This window comes from Zalophus californianus, chromosome 10, assembly GCF_009762305.2.
Source record: "Zalophus californianus isolate mZalCal1 chromosome 10, mZalCal1.pri.v2, whole genome shotgun sequence".
NCBI lineage: Eukaryota > Metazoa > Chordata > Mammalia > Carnivora > Otariidae > Zalophus > Zalophus californianus.
The window spans coordinates 108,582,517-108,601,054 of NC_045604.1; the positions used below are offsets into that span (position 1 = coordinate 108,582,517).

Genomic DNA, 18,538 nt, shown 5'->3' on the forward strand with positions numbered 1-18,538 from the left:
CAGACAAGTGTCTCTCCCTTTCTGCCCTTGGAAAAGTAAAGAATTCAGGTTATCGTGGCCTCTGGCAAACAGCCTCTCCTCAGAGAGGCCAAACTGCACATAGAGAATTCGAGTTCAGAGCAAGTGCTGTGGACAGAAGTTTAAAAAAAAAAAAATCCGAGAATTTTAGAACTGAGAGGAACTTGAAGACCAACCACCCGATTCTGAAGGTGAACAAAAACTGAGACCAAGAAGTGGGAAATGCCGTGCCTGGTCCTGCATCCTGATAGAGGCAAACCGGAATGTGATCCTCGGCCTCCTAGCCCGTTCTTATCACACCATAAGCAGTTTCAAATGGAGGCTACAAAGGCCCTTTCACGCTTCTGGCAGACTATACAACCCAGAATTCCTCCAGCTATAAATACTCGAAATTACATATAAAATGTAACAAAAATATTTTAACACACAGCTGAGTTTGGGGGGAAGAAAAAAGGAAACACCAGATGCCAAAAACACAAAGGGAAGCAAAACAAGCCCCCGGGACAGATGATATGGCGGCCGTTGGGGGTGGGGGTGGGAGTGCTGGAGCTGGAGATGGGCCCAAATGGTCAGAGGTTTTGAATGTTTTAAGTTCCACTTGTATAAGGACTTGTGACCTGTGCAAGATGGAGAGTAGACACTAAGACCCATTCATACCAGTGGGACCCTTACTGCGTGCCAGTAAGAGGGGCACTAGAAAGCACTTTTGGGGTAGGAGGAGGACAGAGGAATTTGGCTTCATTGGGGTGTTTAGTAGAAAAAAAAAAATACCATCCCAAGAGAAATTAACCCGCCAAGCCTGTGACATGGGGCAGGTGCAAACACTGAATTTTATACACTTCCTTCATAGTCTTCTTCTTCTTCTTCTTTTTTTTTTTCCAAAGTAGGGCCCTGAGATCAAGACCTGAGCTGAGATCAAGAGTCAGATGCTTAACCAACTGAGCCACCCAGGTGCCCCACTCTTGGTGATCTTTTGGGAGTGCCCTTCAGGAACACATGCAAAGCTTTTCTGGAGGAACACTTTATAACCCAGGCCACAGGAGGTTTTTGTACACAAAGTGGATCACCACTAAAGATGACCTCATAATAATTACCAGGCCCGCCAACGTGGGCTGCATTCACACCAAAACCATGAAGAAGGCAGCCTGGTCACCACTGAGAAGTACTACATGTGCCTAGACAATGACTCCCACACCAACAAGCTCATGTGTGAGGAGATCGCCGTTATTCCCGGCAAGAAGCCCCTCAGCAAGATCACAGGCTATGTCACACATCTGATGAAATGGATTGAGAGGGGCCCAGTGAGTGGTATCTTCATCGATCTGCAGGAGGAGGAGAGAGAAAAGAGGGATGATTATGTTGCTCGGGTCTCCACCCTGGATCAGGAAATCATTGAAGTCGATCCTGACACTAAGGAAATGTTGAAATTCTTAGACCTTGTCAGTCTGTCCAAACTGCAGGTCCCTCAGCCTACAGTTGGAATGAATTCCAAAACACCATGTGGAACCTTGAACAACAACAATGACAAATTCCCAAAACAGATAAGGAAATGTTGTGATTTACCATGATAGAGAATCAGCAAACACAATCGTGGCTAAATGAAATGATAAATAACCAAACCAGACAAAATAAAACAAGTAAACAGAAACTACACAGAACTCTCTGGGAGAGACTATAAAATAATATTGTAAATGATTACAGAGATGAAGGAACAGAAACCATAAGGAAATAACTTCCAAAAAAGAAACTGGAAGATCCTATAAAAAGAGATTAGATTAGCAATTTTAAAACTTCCCACAAAACAAAGTTCAGACCTAGTTGGCCTCCCTGGCAAATGCTACTAAACGTTCAAAGAAAAATAAATACCAATTCTTCATAAACTCTTCCAAAAATAGAAGATGAGGGAACACTTCCCAATTCCTTCTATAGGGTCAGTTATTGCCCAGTTATCAAAACCAGTCAAAGATATCACAAGAAAACAACACACCAATGTTCTTTATGATATAGATGTGAGAGTCATCAGCAAAATACTAGCAAACTGAATCCACCGATAATAAAAAGGCTTATATACCATGACTAAGTGAAATTTATCCCAGAAGGAAAGTCTGATTCAAAATACAGAAGTTTAATCATTGTAATACACCAAATCAGAACAAAGGACCAAATAAACCATGATCATCTCAATAGACATAGAAAAAGCATTTGACAAAATCTAACGCTTTCAAGGTAACAACACTCGACAAACAAGGACTAGAAGGGAATTTCCTCAATCTGATAATAAGGTTACCAGATAAATATACAAAAATCAATTATATTCCTGTACTCTCTCAATGGACAATTGGAAAATGAAAACAAGAACACAGTTCAATTTATAAGACCATCAAAAAATACTTAGGAATAAATTTAACAAAAGAAGTGTAGGTAGGGGCATCTGTGTGGCTCCATCAGTTAAGCATCTGACTCTTAATTTCAGCTCGGGTCATGATTTCAGGGTCGTGATATGGAGCCCCACGTTGGGCTCTGTGCTCAGCATGGAGTCGGCTTGAGATTCTCTCCCTCTGCCCCTCCCCCTGCTTGAGCTCTCTCTCTCATACATACATACATACATAAATCTTTTAAAAAAGGAAGTGTAAAACTTATACTTTGAAAACTACACAAAACATTGCTTAAAGAAATGAAAGACCTGGATAAATGGGAGGACATTCCATGATCATGGATCAGAAGAGTTAACATTGTTAGGATAGTAATACTTCCCAAATTGATCTACAGAGTCAATAAAACCCTTATCAAAATCCCAGATGCTTTTCCTGCATAAATTAACAAGCAAATCCTAAAATTGATATGGAAATACAAGGCACCCAGAATAGCCAAAAACAATCTTGAAGAAGTCAAAGGACTCACACTTCCCAGTTTCAAAACTTACTAGAAAACTACAGTAATCAAGGCAGTATGGCAGTTCAGTGGTAGGATAGACATATAGATCAATTGAATAGAATCGAAAGTCCAGAGATAAACCCTTACATTTACGGTCAATTGATTTTTGACAAGGGTGCCAAGACAATTCAAATGAGGGAAAGAATCATCTTCTCAATAAATGGTGCTGGGGCAACTGGATATCCACAAGCTGAAGGATGAGGTTGGAACCCTTTCTTACACTATATTCAAAAATTAACTCAAAATGAAATCTAAATATGAGCTAAAACTATAGAACTCTTAGATGAACACATGGGGGTAAATCTTTGTGACCTTGGGTTGGCAAGGTTTCTTAGATATGACACCAAAATCACAAGTAACAACAGAAAAAAAATGGATAAATAGGGTGTAAAATTAAATTTTGTGTGTGTGTTTCAAAGGACAACCCACAGAATGGGAGAGAATATTTGTAAATCATATATCTAATAAGAGACTTACATCCAGAATATATGAAAAACACTGACAACTCAATAATCAGAAGATAACATAACCCAATTTTAAAATGGGTCAAGGAACTGAATAGATATTCTCCAGAGATGATATGAAATAAATGTCTGAAAAGATGCTCGAGGGGCACCTGGGTGGCTCAGTCAGTTGAGCGTCGACTCTTGGTTTCAGGTCAGGTTGTGATCTCATGGGTTGTGGGAATGGACCCCAAGTAGGACTCTGTGCTCAGCAGGTAGTTTGCTTGGGGATTTTCTCCCTCTGCCCTCCTCCCCCCACCCCCCTCCCCCGCTGACACGCGCTTTCTCTCTATCTCTCTCTCTCTCAGATGAAGAAATCTTAAAAAAAAGAAGATGCTCAATATCATTAGCCATTAGAGAATGCAAATCTGAACCACAAGCTACCAGTTCATACCCAGTTGGGTAGCTATAATAATAATAATCAGACAAAAACAAAAGCTGACAAACATGTGGGAAAATTGGAACCCTCATACATTGCTGGTAGAAATGTAAAATGATGCAGCCACTTTGAAAAACCATTTGGCAGTTCTCAAAAACGTCTAGCATAGAATGACCCAGCAAACCACTCTTGGATATGTACCTAAGAAAACATGAAAACTTATACACAAATGTTCACAGCAGTGTTATTCACAAAAGCCGAAAAGTAGAAACAATCCAAATGTCCATCAGTGGATGAATGGATAAACAAGAGGGTATACAATGGAATATTATTCCACAATTAAAAGGAATCAAGTACTGATACATGCTATAACATGGATGAATCTTGAAAACACTATGCTAGATTAAAGAAACCAATCACAAAAGATCACACATATTATATGATTCCATTTGTATGAAATGTTCAGAGTAGACAAATCTACAGTGATAGAGAGTAGATTTAGTATAAGGGAGAGGATTGAAGGAAAATGGGGAGTAATAGCTAATGGTTATAGGATTTCTGTTTGGGGCAATGAAATGTTCTAAAATTGATTGTACAACTTCATGAGTAACCTAAAAACCATTAATTTGTACACTTTAAATAGGTATATCGTATGGTATGTGAATTACATCTCAATAAAGCTGTTTTTTTTTAACAGTGATAGTTGAAAAAGAACCAAATAGAATTATAGAAATAAAAAGTATTAAAATTTAAACTCAGTGGACAGATTAATTACATCGGAATTTGACACGGCCAAAGAAAGAGTGATTCAGAGGATAATTCTGGAGAAATTATCCAGAATGCAGCACAGAAAGATAAATACGTGAAAAATGTAAAAGAGAAATATGATTTCTGTGCCCAGATAAACTATCAGTCAGTAGTGAGAGCCCTTTCAAATCTCCAGTTCCGATTTTGTTACAAGCTTAAGTGTTCTTTGACACAAGAGACAACAACTAATAAAGTGTTGCTGAATAACATGTCCATTCTAGAAAATAACAAAATAACATTTCCACAGTACTAGTTAGTAATTCATGAACAACAGAGGAGATGGATTAAGATTTGAGCTTTCTTGTGTTCCTGCTCTCTCTCTCTCTCTCTCTCTCTCTCTCTCTCTGTCTGTCAAATAAATAAAGTCTTTAAAAAAAAAAGATTTGAGCTTTCTCCAACAAAGTTGAATAAAGTTAAAAAAACTGAACAAAGTTGAAAAGCAGAGGTAGTTCAAATACCATTAAAATGACAAAATTGGTTTTCACGTGTGTCTTATGGAACCCATTGAATGCTTCATGGTCCTATAGTGCTTACAGTATATATACATTTTGCATTTAATTCTCAGGAGGACTTATACCAGATATTAATAAGTCACTATACTTTCTGGACATAATTTAGTGTTTTTGTAAATAGATTAGTATTTACCCTTTTTTGAGCGCTAACATTCTCAGGGTATTCATATAACAGTGACTGGGTGTCTACTCTGCAATGCACTGCACACTGTAGAAAGTTCAGGACTTTTCCACAAAATCTGTTTATGCCTATGTTTTGTTACCCTTTGATATTTGTTGAGTTGAAACTAATATCTGTATATTCCTGTCAAGGACTTCAGACCCACCATCTGTTCCGCAGTCTATTTTATTGTTTTTTGAAAGCTGGAAAAGTAAACCCTTGATGTAGCTGCTTTTTTGTGAAATGAAGAGCATCTTGACCAACTCGTAAGTGTATCTTCTTAACAGTTCTTGAGCACCTATTACTGGTACAAGGCACCGAGGCGCCTGCAGTGCCCCAGACAGGAGTCACGCCTGCCCTGGTGACATTTGCATTCTATTGGGAGAAAGGGGTGGAAAGAGTCTATCAATAAAGAAATGAACAAGGAAAAGATGAGCTAGCGTATTAGTTTCCCATTGCTACAGAAACAAATCACTACACATTTAGTAGCTTAAAATGACACGCATTTATTCTTTTACAGTTCTGGGGCAGAAATCTGAAATGAATCTCATGGGGCTGAAATCAAGGTGTCTGCAGGGGTAGTTCCTTCGGGAGGCTCTGTGCATTTGCCTTTCCAGCTCTTTGTGGCCTGGTCCTGTATTCCTCGGCTTGTGGCCTCTTCATCCACCTTTGAAGTGCATCACTGCACTGTCATCACATCTTCTCCTCGGACTTCTATGTCCCTCTTACACGGCCCTTTATGATTAATTACATCCAGTCCGTTCAGATATTCCAAGATAATCCCCTCCTCTCAAAATTTTTGATCCCATTCGCAGAGTCTCTTTGCCATATAAATTAACACTCACAGTTCCAATGCTTGGACTTGGAAATCCTTGGGGGTCCATTTTCCAGCCTACCATAGCAAGCGATCAGCACTACTAGAATGAAATTTGCATGCCATGATAGAGAGGACCTAAAATAGCATCTTCAGGTCGAGTGGTGAAGGAAGGGCCTCTCTGAGGCTGTGTCTAGGCTGAAATCCAAATCATGGGAAAATTCTGTGAGGGGGTGGGGGGTGCACATTCTAGGCCAAGGGAACAGCTGGTGAGAAACTCTACAGCAGCAATGAACTTGGTGTGCTGGAGAAGTTAATGCAGCTTGGACTGGGAGAGAGTTCCAGAATGGCTAATGAGTCTTCAGTCCACGCTTGCTTTTGCAGAATGAGAACACTTAAAGCCCCATCCTCCCTCTTAGTATTTTATACGGGAATCTGCCCGAAACTACTATCATATCAGTGGAGACCTCTTGTGTCACAAAACATAGGGAATTGTCGTGGACATCCCAGAGCACCCATCCAGGCTGAGAGCCCCTCATCAGGCAGCACGGTAACTTCAGAAGAAGGTAAAACCTCAAAACAAGAGCCTGTTTGGACTGCAACTTTCAAAGTCTTACTAATGTTGTCATCTGCAACTGCTTCTTACAAGTCTTGTTCACATAAACAGGATTTTGATTATTTCAACTCGGGCAGGAGTTAAAAGAGGAAACCTTGGGTGCCTGCCTCTGGGGAGGTGTGGTGCTGATTTCCAGGGAAGCCAGGCCGGCTCTCCTTCGGGCTGTGCTCTGGGTAGGGGGAGGCCTGCAGCAGCGCTTTCTCACCTGGGGAAAAACTGTTGCACCAAGTGGCTGCTCCTCACCTTCTCCGGCTTCTCCCCTCATTCCTTTCTACAAATTTCACTTTCCTTGCCCTGAGCATCGTCAAGTCTTAGCGCGACTTCAGGTTTAGTTTTAAGTTTGCAAGAAACCAACAAGCGTACTTGAAGAGCCTAATACAAATGGCCTCTTGAGAGGTCTCCCACATTTTTTTTATTTGTTTATTTGTTTATTTATTGATTGATCAATTGATTTCTTTATAGAGCATGAGCACGGGGAGAGGGAGAGAGAGAATCCCAAGCAGACGCTGCACTGAGCACAGAGCCTGTCACAGGGCTCAATTTCATGATCTGAAGATCATGACCCAAGCCAAAGTCAAGAGCTGGATGCTTAACTGACTGAGCCACCGGGGGTGGGGGGGGTAGGGGGGGCTGCTCCCACCTTTTTACACCTACAGCACATTTGACAGTGCCTCAACTGTACAGCTTCCATTATGGTCCTCCTTGAATTCTACTTCTTGCACATGTATTAAAGGCTTGGGTCAAGGCCAGTTCACTTTGCACTCCTACACTGATCCCTGCCCGCCCCCCCAGCAGAGTGCCTGGCACAGAGCAGATAATCAATACTCCCTTTTTCTTTTTGTTCAACAAACACTTACCAGGCATCTACATGCCAACCTACTGAGCTGGGAGCTGAACGGCACTACTCTCTTTTAAAAAAAAAAGATTTTATTTATTTATTTGGGAGAGAGAGAGAGAGAGAAACAGCATGAGAAGGGAGAAGGTCAGAGAGAGAAGCAGGTTCCCCGCTGAGCCTGGAGCCTGATGTGGGACTCGATCCCAGGACTCCGGGATCATGACCTGAGCCGAAGGCAGTCGCTTAACCAACTGAGCCACCCAGGCGCCCTGAACGGCACTACTCTTAATATCCATGTGGCCCAAGAACTGACCATTCTCAAAGACTTCTAACGGAGCAGGATGATCCTAACCAGGAAATTATTTCCACAAAGGAGAGTTAAATATGACTGAATATCTGTTTGTCGACTTGCATAGTTATGAACCTGGTCCTTTAATCAAATTTCAACCTTGGCACTCAAATCAAGCCATCTGTGATACTTGCTAGTTTTATGATTGCTTGTAAATCTCTGTCTTTTCTGATTCTGAACTACACTGCTGAGCTGTGGGGTGTTAAAGGTTAAGCCTCTGCTCTCTTTCCAGCTCCTCGGTTGACTGGCTTGCAGCAGAGAGTGAAATGACCCCATTCATAAGAAGGCACAGAGGTTAGTGCTAAGACAAAGGGTGACTTGCAAAGTTAAGGCAGGGATTTTCAAGCTTAAATGAAAATCAGCAGACATACTTGAAGAGCCTCATACATATTGGTGGTAATTGTAAGGTCATGAGTTCATCTCAGTATGGCGAATGGAACCCACTTGGCAAATCTTAGGAGTCAAATGCTAGAAATCTGTTAAGGAAGGAGGCAGCTGCTTCCACTGCTTGAAACCCAGGGCTGATGTACTATTTCCCCCAACATCCAAGAACACATTATCTTTTGATCCCCAAGCCTGATGTTTTATAACCTGCAAAACCTGATAACATTGTCCCGGAGTCCAGGTGGTTGTTTCTAAGTCCAGCCACATCTCATTCCCTTGGTGTTCCCATCTGGGGAACAGTGCCTTCTTTGTGTACGTTTCCAATTGAACTTTATCAAAAGAGTGGTTTAGAAGCCTCATATCCTAACAGCTCGTACTAAAATGCAACTGCACCCAAATGGAATTTTTTAAAAACTAGAATAAGACCTCCTTATTGGGAGGATGTCTCAGATATTAAGTCGTGGTTCCTGCCGGGAGAAGCCTGTTCCGGATCCTCGGGGTCTGGGCTGGGGCTGGGGCGGAGACAGAACAGGGAGCATCAGGACCCACGCACCTGCTCACTCTGAGAGGAAGAGTTACCTCCGCAACACCTCAGCTCACCATGGTTTTCTAAATCTAGTAACGATCTCGTGAATAGCACAGCTACATTGCATTGGCTTAAAGGTCGTTCTTTTTTTTTTTAAGATTTTACTTATTTATTTGAGAGAGAGAGAGCACATGAGAGGGGGGAGGGTCAGAGGGCGAAGCAGGGAGCCCGATACGGGACTCGATCCATAGACTCCAGGATCATGACCTGAGCCGAAGGCAGTCGCTTAATCAACTGAGCCACCCAGGCGCCCCTTAAAGGTCGTTCTTAATGTAAAGTTTAAAAATGTTCAGCCGTTTCTGCAACCAGATCTTGGCATTTATTAAGTTTCTAATACATTGGGAGCTTCCAAAACTACAGGTGGCAGCCCCTTCCTCCATCCTCGAGAGTCCATGCCCTGGGATCCCTCAGATCTTTGGGGTCAGCGAGTAGGGTGCACAGGACGGGGGTCAAGTAGGGAAATCGATACAACTGGGGGAGGTGGATCCCTCTTCCCGCAGTCCGCAAAAGCAGCACGGAGGGGCGCCCGCGGAAAGCGTGGGTCTCGGGGCCTCACCGCCCCCCGTGCGGGCTCTATCCAAGTAGAACAGCATCGCGAGGTACCGACGCCTCGCGGGATCCGGGTCGCAGCGTCACCGGGAGCTCTCTGACGGCAGTAAAAGGGCAGGGGGTGGCTGCCCCGCCTCGGGCGCCTCAGGTGGGGACGCCCCGCCCACTCGGCCCAGCTCGCCTCCGCCCCGCCCACCCCGGCGGGGACCCGTCTCCTCCCCGTCCGTCCCTGCCTCTCAGCCCCGCCCACCCCGCGCGCCTCAGGTGGGGCCGCCCCGCCCACCCCGGTCCCGCCCACCCCGCGCGCCTCAGGTGGGGCCGCCCCGCCCGCCCAGCCAGCCCCGCTCGCCCGGCCGCGTCAGGCCGCGTCTCCTCAGTTCCTCTCGGGCGGTGGCTGCGGCAGCGGCGGCGCTACAAGTTTTGACATTTTGGCGGCGGAGGAGCGCGCCGGCACTTCGGAGCCGACGGCTGTGGGAGCAGCCGACCCTCGAGGGCCTTTCAGCCGCACCCCGGCGCTCCCGCCGCCCAGGGTCGGGCGGCCACGAGGCCCGGCCGCGTCCTCCCGCGTTCGCCCGCCGGGCGGCTGCAGCCATGTCGCGGGGGCCGGAGGAGGTGAACCGGCTCACGGAGAACACCTACCGGGTAAGCGAGCCCAGCACGGCCCGGGACCTCGGGGGTTTGAGGGCGGGAGGCCTGGGGGCCGGGGGCGGGGCTCGGCCGGGAGTGCGGGGGCGGGGGGGGGGGCCCCGAGACTCGTGGAGGACAGGGGCTCGGAGTCCGGAGCGGGGAGGCCCCGCGGAGGCTCGCGGTCGTCGCCGGGGGAGGGTCGGGGCGAGGAGGGGACTTTGAGCGGGAACACCCTCCCCCGCGCCCCTCCTGGCGCTGGAGACGCCCATGCTGGCCCCGCATTTCACAGCCCTACGTGCCGGGAGGGCGTCGGAGGAGGGGGTGGTGGTGGTGGGCGGCGGGGGGGGGGGGGGTTCCGTCCCGTCCCTGGGGGCCGCGTTCTCCTGCCCGGCTGCTCCTCGGAGTCGGAGTCGCGCCGGCGTGGCCGCTGCGCCAGAGCTGCCCCGGACGCGAGAGCAGCGCCTCGTTCGTGCGCGCGGGGACGGGGGCGAGCGCCAGCGGCGCGCGGGCTTCGGGCCGCGCCAGGTGCGCCTGTGGGGGGCGCCGCGGGCTCCCGGCGTCCGCTCCCGCCCTCGGGGACCCCCTGCCGCGCGCGGCGCTCCGAGCCCCTCCGCCTGGACACGCCCACGGCTCGGCGAGGTTCCGATAAGATGGACCTAACCTTCAGGAAAGCGTTGACGGTCACCTCTCTTAACTTGCATTTCTTGTGAAAGCGTTTTTCCAATAACAGACACAGATTTAGGTTTAGGGGCCACTTTTAGTAAGTTTGAGTCCTTGTAAATGAATTCCAGTTGAAATAAGATACGTGCTTAATCATCTGCTATTAATAGACTACAAAACAACTTTTGTTTTAATTCGGCTTAGGCTCACTGAGCACAAGTTCTCCAAATTCATTTGTAGCCGTTTTTAAGGCCCACAGTGTGGTCACTTGTATATATATGTATTTTTTAACCCTGAAATTGGGTTTCTAGATGCGCAAGGTCTGAGTGAATTCCTGAAGTCAGAGGGGTTTATTGACTGTTGTAGGATAAGAATAAAGAAGGGCATGAAAATACATTCGTAATCTATCCATTGGGTTCAAAATACTGATTCCCTTCATCTGGATACACAAATAGGTAACGTGAATTATACTTTCTGGATAGAGGTAGACACAGTTGACACAGCATTTTTGGTCTCAGTAACTGTGTTGTCTTAACAGAGGGCAATTTTTAGAAATCCCAGAAATTTGAATGTTAAAGTTTTACATTTGTATTGAGATTATTAATACTTAAACGATCCTGAAGATGGTGGGCCAGGCAGTGTGAGGTGTTGGCAGTGTGTAAATAAAACACTTAGACTTGGGGAATTGGAGCTGCTCTGATGTCTCTCCGTTAAGGAAAAACTGTATGCAGTTGAGGAATGCAGATCACTGCAGATTTCAGGCAGTCTAAGTATCTAGTGGGGCACAAAAACACGTGAACACCTAAATTGCCTCCAAGAAGACAGGCACATATTATCTTTCCAATCTGGGATGATAGATCAATTGGAGACAAGCAGTCAGATGCTCTGAAGTTAACTCTGCTTTTTCTCCCACTTCTTCCTTTTACTTTTAGCAATGACTCAGTGGAGGGGCTGTACTCAAGTGAATTATAGCACCACAGGTGCCGACCCCAAAGAACTGGGGCAGGATGCAAAAAGTGTAGATTTCACAGTTTGGGTTATACATATTTATGGACATTAGGCCGTGTAAATCATTTTAATACTTTGCAAAGTTATAATAAGCTGAACATCAGAGACTAGTTACTACTTCCATTCTCAGGTGTCTTAAAACATATTAAAAGCTCACAAATCTTTGTTGCTTGTGACCTTAATCACCATTTTTTTCATTAATGTTTTGGGGTTGTGTTTTTTATGTTGAATGGTAGTAAAAGAATTTACAGCTCCAGACAGCAAGTTTATATATAGCCTATGAAGTGAATACTGCTGGCTCATGCTTTGGGTGTGATGGAAATGCATAGTGAAATTTTACATTCACAGGTCTGTTTGAAAGCCTGAAAACCTTCACCACCTCCTCATTGAGTTCTTCCTCACCCCCACCCCTGACAACCAAAGCTGAAAACAATTTAAGCTTAATATGGTAAAAATCTCACAGTGTGATGAATCCAGTTATTTTATTAATTTGTTTCATTTTATTTTGAGAGAGGGAGGGGGAGGAGGTTGGAGGAAAAGAGGGAGAGAGAAAATCTTAAGCAGACTCCACGCCAGCACAGAGCCAGGATAAGGGGCTCAATCTCATGACCCTGAGATCATGACCTAAGCATAAATCAAGAGTTGGACGTTTAACTGACTGAGTCTAGGATTTTTTTAAAAAGAGATTTTGTGGGGCGCCTGGGTGCCTCAGTCATTAAGCGTCTGCCTTTGGCTCAGGTCATGATCCCAGGGTCCTGGGATCGAGCCCCGCATCGGGCTCCCTGCTTGGGCGGGAAGCCTGCTTCTCCCCTGCTTCCCTGCTTGTGTTCCCTCTCTCGCTGTCTCTCTCTCTCTCTCTCTCTCTCTCTCTCTCTCTCTCTCTCTCTCTCTCTCTCTCTCTCTCTCTCATCTCTCATCTCTCATCTCTCATCTCTCATCTCTCTCTATCTCTCTATCAAATAAATAAATAAATCTTAAAAAAAAAAATAACCTATGGTGTTTTACTAATAGAAACATAACCTAACCAGGTACGTTGACAAAAGCACCTGGAAATGAAATTTAATGACTTGCTAGTATGGATTTTAGATTTTTTTTTTAAATACTCAAATTTCTCCAACTTTGAAATAAAAGAATAAATTCTCTGGAAAAAGTGGGGGATTATAAACTAGTGTAATTCTCTGTAATGCAGTATCAGATATCTTTCAGCATTTATTTACACATTTGCTGAGCTCTCTAAAATGTGTACTTAGACAAATGCTTACTGGAGACCCATGCTGAATCCCAGGAGGATGTGTGTTTTATGGCTTCACGAACAAATGATATGATAATAAGCCCCAAAATGTCAAGTAATGTTATTGTTGCTAATTAGAGTTCAGTCAAAGATCCCTCCCTGTCTCCACGTGGTATGCCCATAATTTGCCCTCAGTGCTTGTGATTTTTGCATGGTTTTCTGATGAGTACATGCTTTAGTGGTATGAGGAAGAAGTAAAGTTCAAAAAAACCCTTAATTAAGAGTAACCACAACCTTCCTAGAAGTTAGAACTGCTAAAGTCTTAGGAAGTTGAGGAGGCTTCCTCAACTCATACTCATACATGGGTATGATGTCATCCATCCTATACCAACATTACTCTTGCTAAGTAAGCAGCAGTGAAGGGGAAAGGAGGGGGAAAGGGGCACATAATTGACAAATTGTCAGTTGTTCAATTGTTTAAACGAATTGACATTTGTTTAAATGTCACCTGCTCAAACAACTCTTTAAAAATTGTTTAAAATTGCCATCCATCTCCCAATCCCACTAACTTTACCTTTCCCACATAGTGCTAGTACCTTAGGATATTCTATGTAACATACTCGTTTATCTCTCATCCGTCTCCAACTAGAATGTGAGCGCCCAAAGGAGAGGAGCTTGGGCTTTGTTATATTCTGAACAGTTACTGGCCGGTATTAGGTGTGCGAGTTTGTTGATTATATGAACATTTATTTGATTTATTTAGTGAATACCTGTGCTAGGCTCCCCTGCCTCCCTTAACACTTTTCATAGAGCATTTGTTTCATTCTAAGTATACATCAGCCCTCCAGGTGGATGTGGATTTTGTTGTTTACTGTTGAGAAACCTACTCCCAAAAGTCTAGGAGGGAGCTGTGTCCTCCTGCCATTTACCCTGCCAGCCTCCATCCCTCTCCTTTTTGTATAGCAGTTTAGTTTCTAGTGGTCAACAAATGCACAATTCAAATGCCTTTTCATAATTTGGTGATCTAAGATATCACCAGAATTTTCTGCCATTTTGTTCATCTTTGTTTTGAACAAAAATTTGTTTAATAAAAGAATGAGGTACTTTTGTCCTTTTATTGGGTCAAACAAGCATCTCAGCATGTGTAACTAGGTTTTGTTTAATGGTTTTATATTTTCCTGACTTGGGTTTTATTGGGGATGTGGAAGTGAAAGTCCCTGCCTAGATGGCTTCCAGTGCGGACTCTGGTATACAGGTCTAGCTTGTGAAGGTTTCAGTTGCCTTGTATGTTTATTGGTGTAGCTGTATACACTATTTGATATCTTCATCTGTTTCCATAATACTACTTTCTTCAGGTATGCTGAAGATAAAATGGGATTTGCAGAAGCCCAGACAACTTGCTCTTGGCTCCTATGATGACTATAAAAAGGGACAATAAGAATCAGGTGCCAGGTAGCAACAGAAAAGAGTTGCCAGGTATCAAATATTAACTGAACAGCCCAGTATTGTAGCTTTTTGTCTGGTAAAATGAAAATACAAAGACGAACAATGGTTGTCTTTTCCTGTCATAACATTTTTTCCTGATTGGAAAGAGGTCTTAGAATTATGATAACATTGCTATGTAGACAGAACAGTGTCCTTTATTATAAAGCTTGGGACCACTTGGCCAGGTGACACCGTTCACAAGTCTCAGGTTGCTTTTGAGTTTACATTTGTGACATTATTCCAGTATTGGGCATTAATTCTTGCTTGGCACTTCTGTTGTAATGAGCCACAGGCAGACCTGCAGGGGAAACCTAATGTGCATGGAATTTCAACAAATTGGATTTTTGTTTTTATCAGCATTCCACACAGCTATTTATTCTGCAATTCAAAAGTAAAAATTATTATAAAAGCTACACAAACATTAATTGAACTTATCTGTTGACATTTGCAAATATATTTATTTCTTAAACTTCTTATTGAACCATAATAAACATATTGAAAGGTGTATAGAGCTCACAAAATCATCAACAAACTGAACACGTATATATAACTAGCACCCAGATCAAGATGCAGACCATGACCAGCCTGAAGTCCCTTTTGTGCCTCCTTCCAGTCTCTGTGTTCCCTGAAGTCCCTTTTGTGCCTCCTTCCAGTCACTGTGTTCCCTGAAGTCCCTTTTGTGCCTCCTTCCAGTCACTGTGTTCCCTCCAAGATAACTACTCTCCTTAACTTCTAAGCACTGATTAGTTTGGCCCATTTCATTTGCCATCTTTCACTCAGTGTGTTTGTAAGATATTCCCCTGTCAGAGTAATTGTAGCTCATTCTTACTACTATGTAGTATTGCACTGTGCAAATACATCACGATTTATCTATTCTTTTGAGGGACTTTCAGATTTTCAGACTACTCCAGGATACTGTGAGTAGTGCTGCTACGAACATTCTAGTACATGTCTGATGGGTATAGGCCCTCATTTCTCTTGGTATATACATGGGAGTGGAATTGCTGGGTTATAAAGTATTTGAGCATTTAGCTTTGGCAGAAACTGCCAAGCAGTTTTCCAGAGTTGTTGTACCAGAGTTCAGTAGCTCATCCTTGGCAACAGTTGATATTTTCTTTCAAGTTTGGCCACCCTGGCGGTGTATGCAAATAAAATTTTTGAAATTCAAAACAAAACTGTTTGCCCAGATTTGCTGGTTGGATGTCTGCAACCGCAGCGAAAGCCTGACTCCCTAGGGGAATACTTCCTTTCAGAAAGTAGAACCTAGGACCTAGGGAACATGGGTATGAGAGAGGCCAGACAGCTGTCGTATTCAGAAGAGTAAGACATAAATCTAAGTTTAGTAGACTCTAAAACTGTCATAGTTGAACACATCAAAAGGTTTTATTGCATAAGGGGGTTTGAGGGCATAGATGAGCCATGTTTTAATAAACTAGAATGCTGGGAGAGGGGGTGCAAAGTTATGGTTAATTGAATTTTCTTGTTCATTTCCCTGTCTTTTTCCATGACTTTTCTTGAAAATGTACCTGCTTTACGTTATAGGCACAATAGACTAGTTTTTAAAATAATTTTAGTGAGTTACAGTTAAGAGGTTTCAAGAGTAGTACTGTGTGAAGGAAATGACAGTTTTAATTTGGGTCTTCTTCCCCACTTAGATTGTACATGCTTGAGAACAAATCCCCCAGATCCTACTTCTCAACATTTACCACATTCATATTTTATTCTTTTATGTGTGTGTTGGTTTTAATCTCAGGATTTTTAAAACGGTATTTTTCTGATACTAGGAAATTTCCAAAACTTCTGTGAATATTCACAGTGAAAGTAAAAGTCACCTGGATCTGACAACCCAGAGAGAACACTATTAACCCTTACTGTTACACTTCCAGATAGTTTTTAGTCCATCTCTCTATGTCAGTCAGTATCCTGTGCCTCATCACCTTGCTGACTCCACAGTACTCCGTTCTTTATCAACAGTTTATTGATCCGGTCCCCTTTTACTGGACATAAGATCATTGCCAGCACTTTGCTATTAAAGCACTGTAGCAAAGATCATTGTAGGTAAAGCTTTGCACAAATCCGGGATGTTTTCCTTAAGCTCGATGCCCAGAAGGGAGTTGTGGGTCAAAGGGTAGGTACAGTTTAAAGCATATTTGCTGCCCATTGCAAAATGCCCTCTGGAAAACATGCCCCAAGTTATGCTTAATCTGATTGTGTGAGAATGTACCTTTCCTGAACCCCAGCCAATTAAGTAGGTCATTTAAAGCCACTTCCTTTTTTATAACCTATACAGGGTTTTTTGTTCGTTTGTTTTTTAGTAAAACCTGTGTAGCTATAATGTATAGTAGCTTCTGGACATTGGGGCAATTCCTGAGATTTCATGTCTTCTGCTACTGGGTATAACTTACCCCATAAACTTTGTACTTAGAGATGTGTACAGAATAATTACAGCTCTGTAGCTCTTCAGGCCTGTGTACTTTTGTTCTTATTTTCCTCAGCCTTGATTTTAAACTTCTATTTCTGTATTCCAGACCTTGAGTCTGTCCATCTGGTTGATCATTATTTTAGAGACTGTGTTCTGGGTTTAACAGCTGCCTCAAGTCCTGGTGGATACAGGTGACACTTGTGTAAATGAGATAAAAAGTTGCTGGTTCCTCTCTCATTCAAAAATAAATGAAAAATATTACCAGAAGGTGTTCCTGATCCAGGAACAAATGAGCACCCCTCAGAGAGCTAACTGATGGCTCACAGCCTTCTGGAGCTACCTGTGCTTTAAGGAGAGCAGCCTGGCGTAGAGATGCCCTCAAGTTTGTTGCTTAAACTTTTTATTTGGTGCTTTGGAGGTTAAAAAGTCCCTAAACAATAGCAATTTCTTCACTAAAAATACCGAAGTATAGCAGTGGTTAAACTCTAGGGCAGGGGACGGAGACTTTTACTTACCACTTTTACTCTATCTTCTAGAGTGTTTGCATTTTCTTTGTGTGAATGGATTACTTTTATAATGTTAAGCTTTCAAAAAGCGGAAATTGATATATCATTTTAATGGGTAAAAAGTTTTGAAAACTAAGCTACAATGTGCCATTTTCTACCTCTGCTTTGCAAACTAACCTTTCAAAGATAAGCCTAATTTAAAGTCTCTCTGTTTTTCTCTTTAATTACTACTTATGAGAATGCATTTTTAACATTTACTAACCTGAGACTATGAATGCAACAGAAAAGAATGCAACAAAACTGAGAAACCCCCAATTCCAGTTTTTACAGCTATCTCCTAAGAGTCTTGTTCCTGATGTTGCAAGCAGCTGATCCTTTTAGGTGCAGCTGTATCCTTGAAAGGTATTAAGAGCAGTAATAAGGAAAAGAAAAGGTACAAAAGTGGTAATAATAACCTGTCAGAAGTAAGGCTAAAAGTTCAGATGATTGGAACACATTGTGTAGAATAAGAAACATGGAAACGGTTGGAGTTGAGGGTCAGAACAGATCTCCGGTGACCTGTCTACCAGCCACCCTAAGTGCTTCTCTTTGGCCTTTGGGCTGAAGCAGCCCCCTCCTGAGTTAGGAGGAGGGAAGCCTCTGCCTGTGTGGGGACTATGCAGGAGACAACCCTGGCCACCTTCATATTCTCATCAGGTACAGATACCCGAGACCAACGCTAATAGATCAATCTTTTCTGGACACAGAAACTCAAATGGTAAAAGAAAATCAGGAAAATCACAATGATAATTCCTTTTACTTAAGTGCTATAATTGAATATGTGTATATTTTAAATTTTGTTAAATATATATGTATAAATTCTGGGGTGCCTGGGTGGCTCAGTCGTTAAGCATCTGTCTTCGGCTCAGGTCATGATCCCGGGGTCCTGGGATCGAGCCCCGCATCGGGCTCCCTGCTCCGTGGGAAGCTTGCTTCTCCCTCTCCCACTCCCCCTGCTTGTGTTCCCTCTCTCGCCGTGTCTCTCTCTGTCAAATAAATAAAATCTTTAAAATATATATACATATATATGTATGTATAAATTTTAAAATTAAGCTCTATGCCCAGCGTGGGGCTCAAACTCACAACTCTGAAATCAAGAGTCACATGCTCTACC

General features: G+C 43.3%; 1 protein-coding gene and 1 pseudogene across 2 annotated transcripts in view; both read left to right on the forward strand.

Annotated features, from left to right (window-relative positions):
• The first annotated feature begins 1,014 nt into the window (after positions 1–1,014).
• Positions 1,015–2,055, forward strand: LOC113932069 (annotated as a pseudogene). The gene has a single exon (XR_003522953.2). The product of XR_003522953.2 is annotated as a 40S ribosomal protein S17-like (transcript).
• A 7,702-nt stretch (positions 2,056–9,757) lies between these two features.
• BAIAP2L1 (BAR/IMD domain containing adaptor protein 2 like 1) overlaps positions 9,758–18,538 on the forward strand; it is a 95,859-nt gene continuing 87,078 nt past the window's right edge. Inside the window, exon 1 of the mRNA XM_027611379.2 lies at positions 9,758–10,088. Within this exon, the coding sequence (XP_027467180.1) occupies positions 10,038–10,088 (51 nt within the window). The 5' untranslated portion in view covers positions 9,758–10,037. The remainder of the gene's footprint in view (positions 10,089–18,538) is intronic.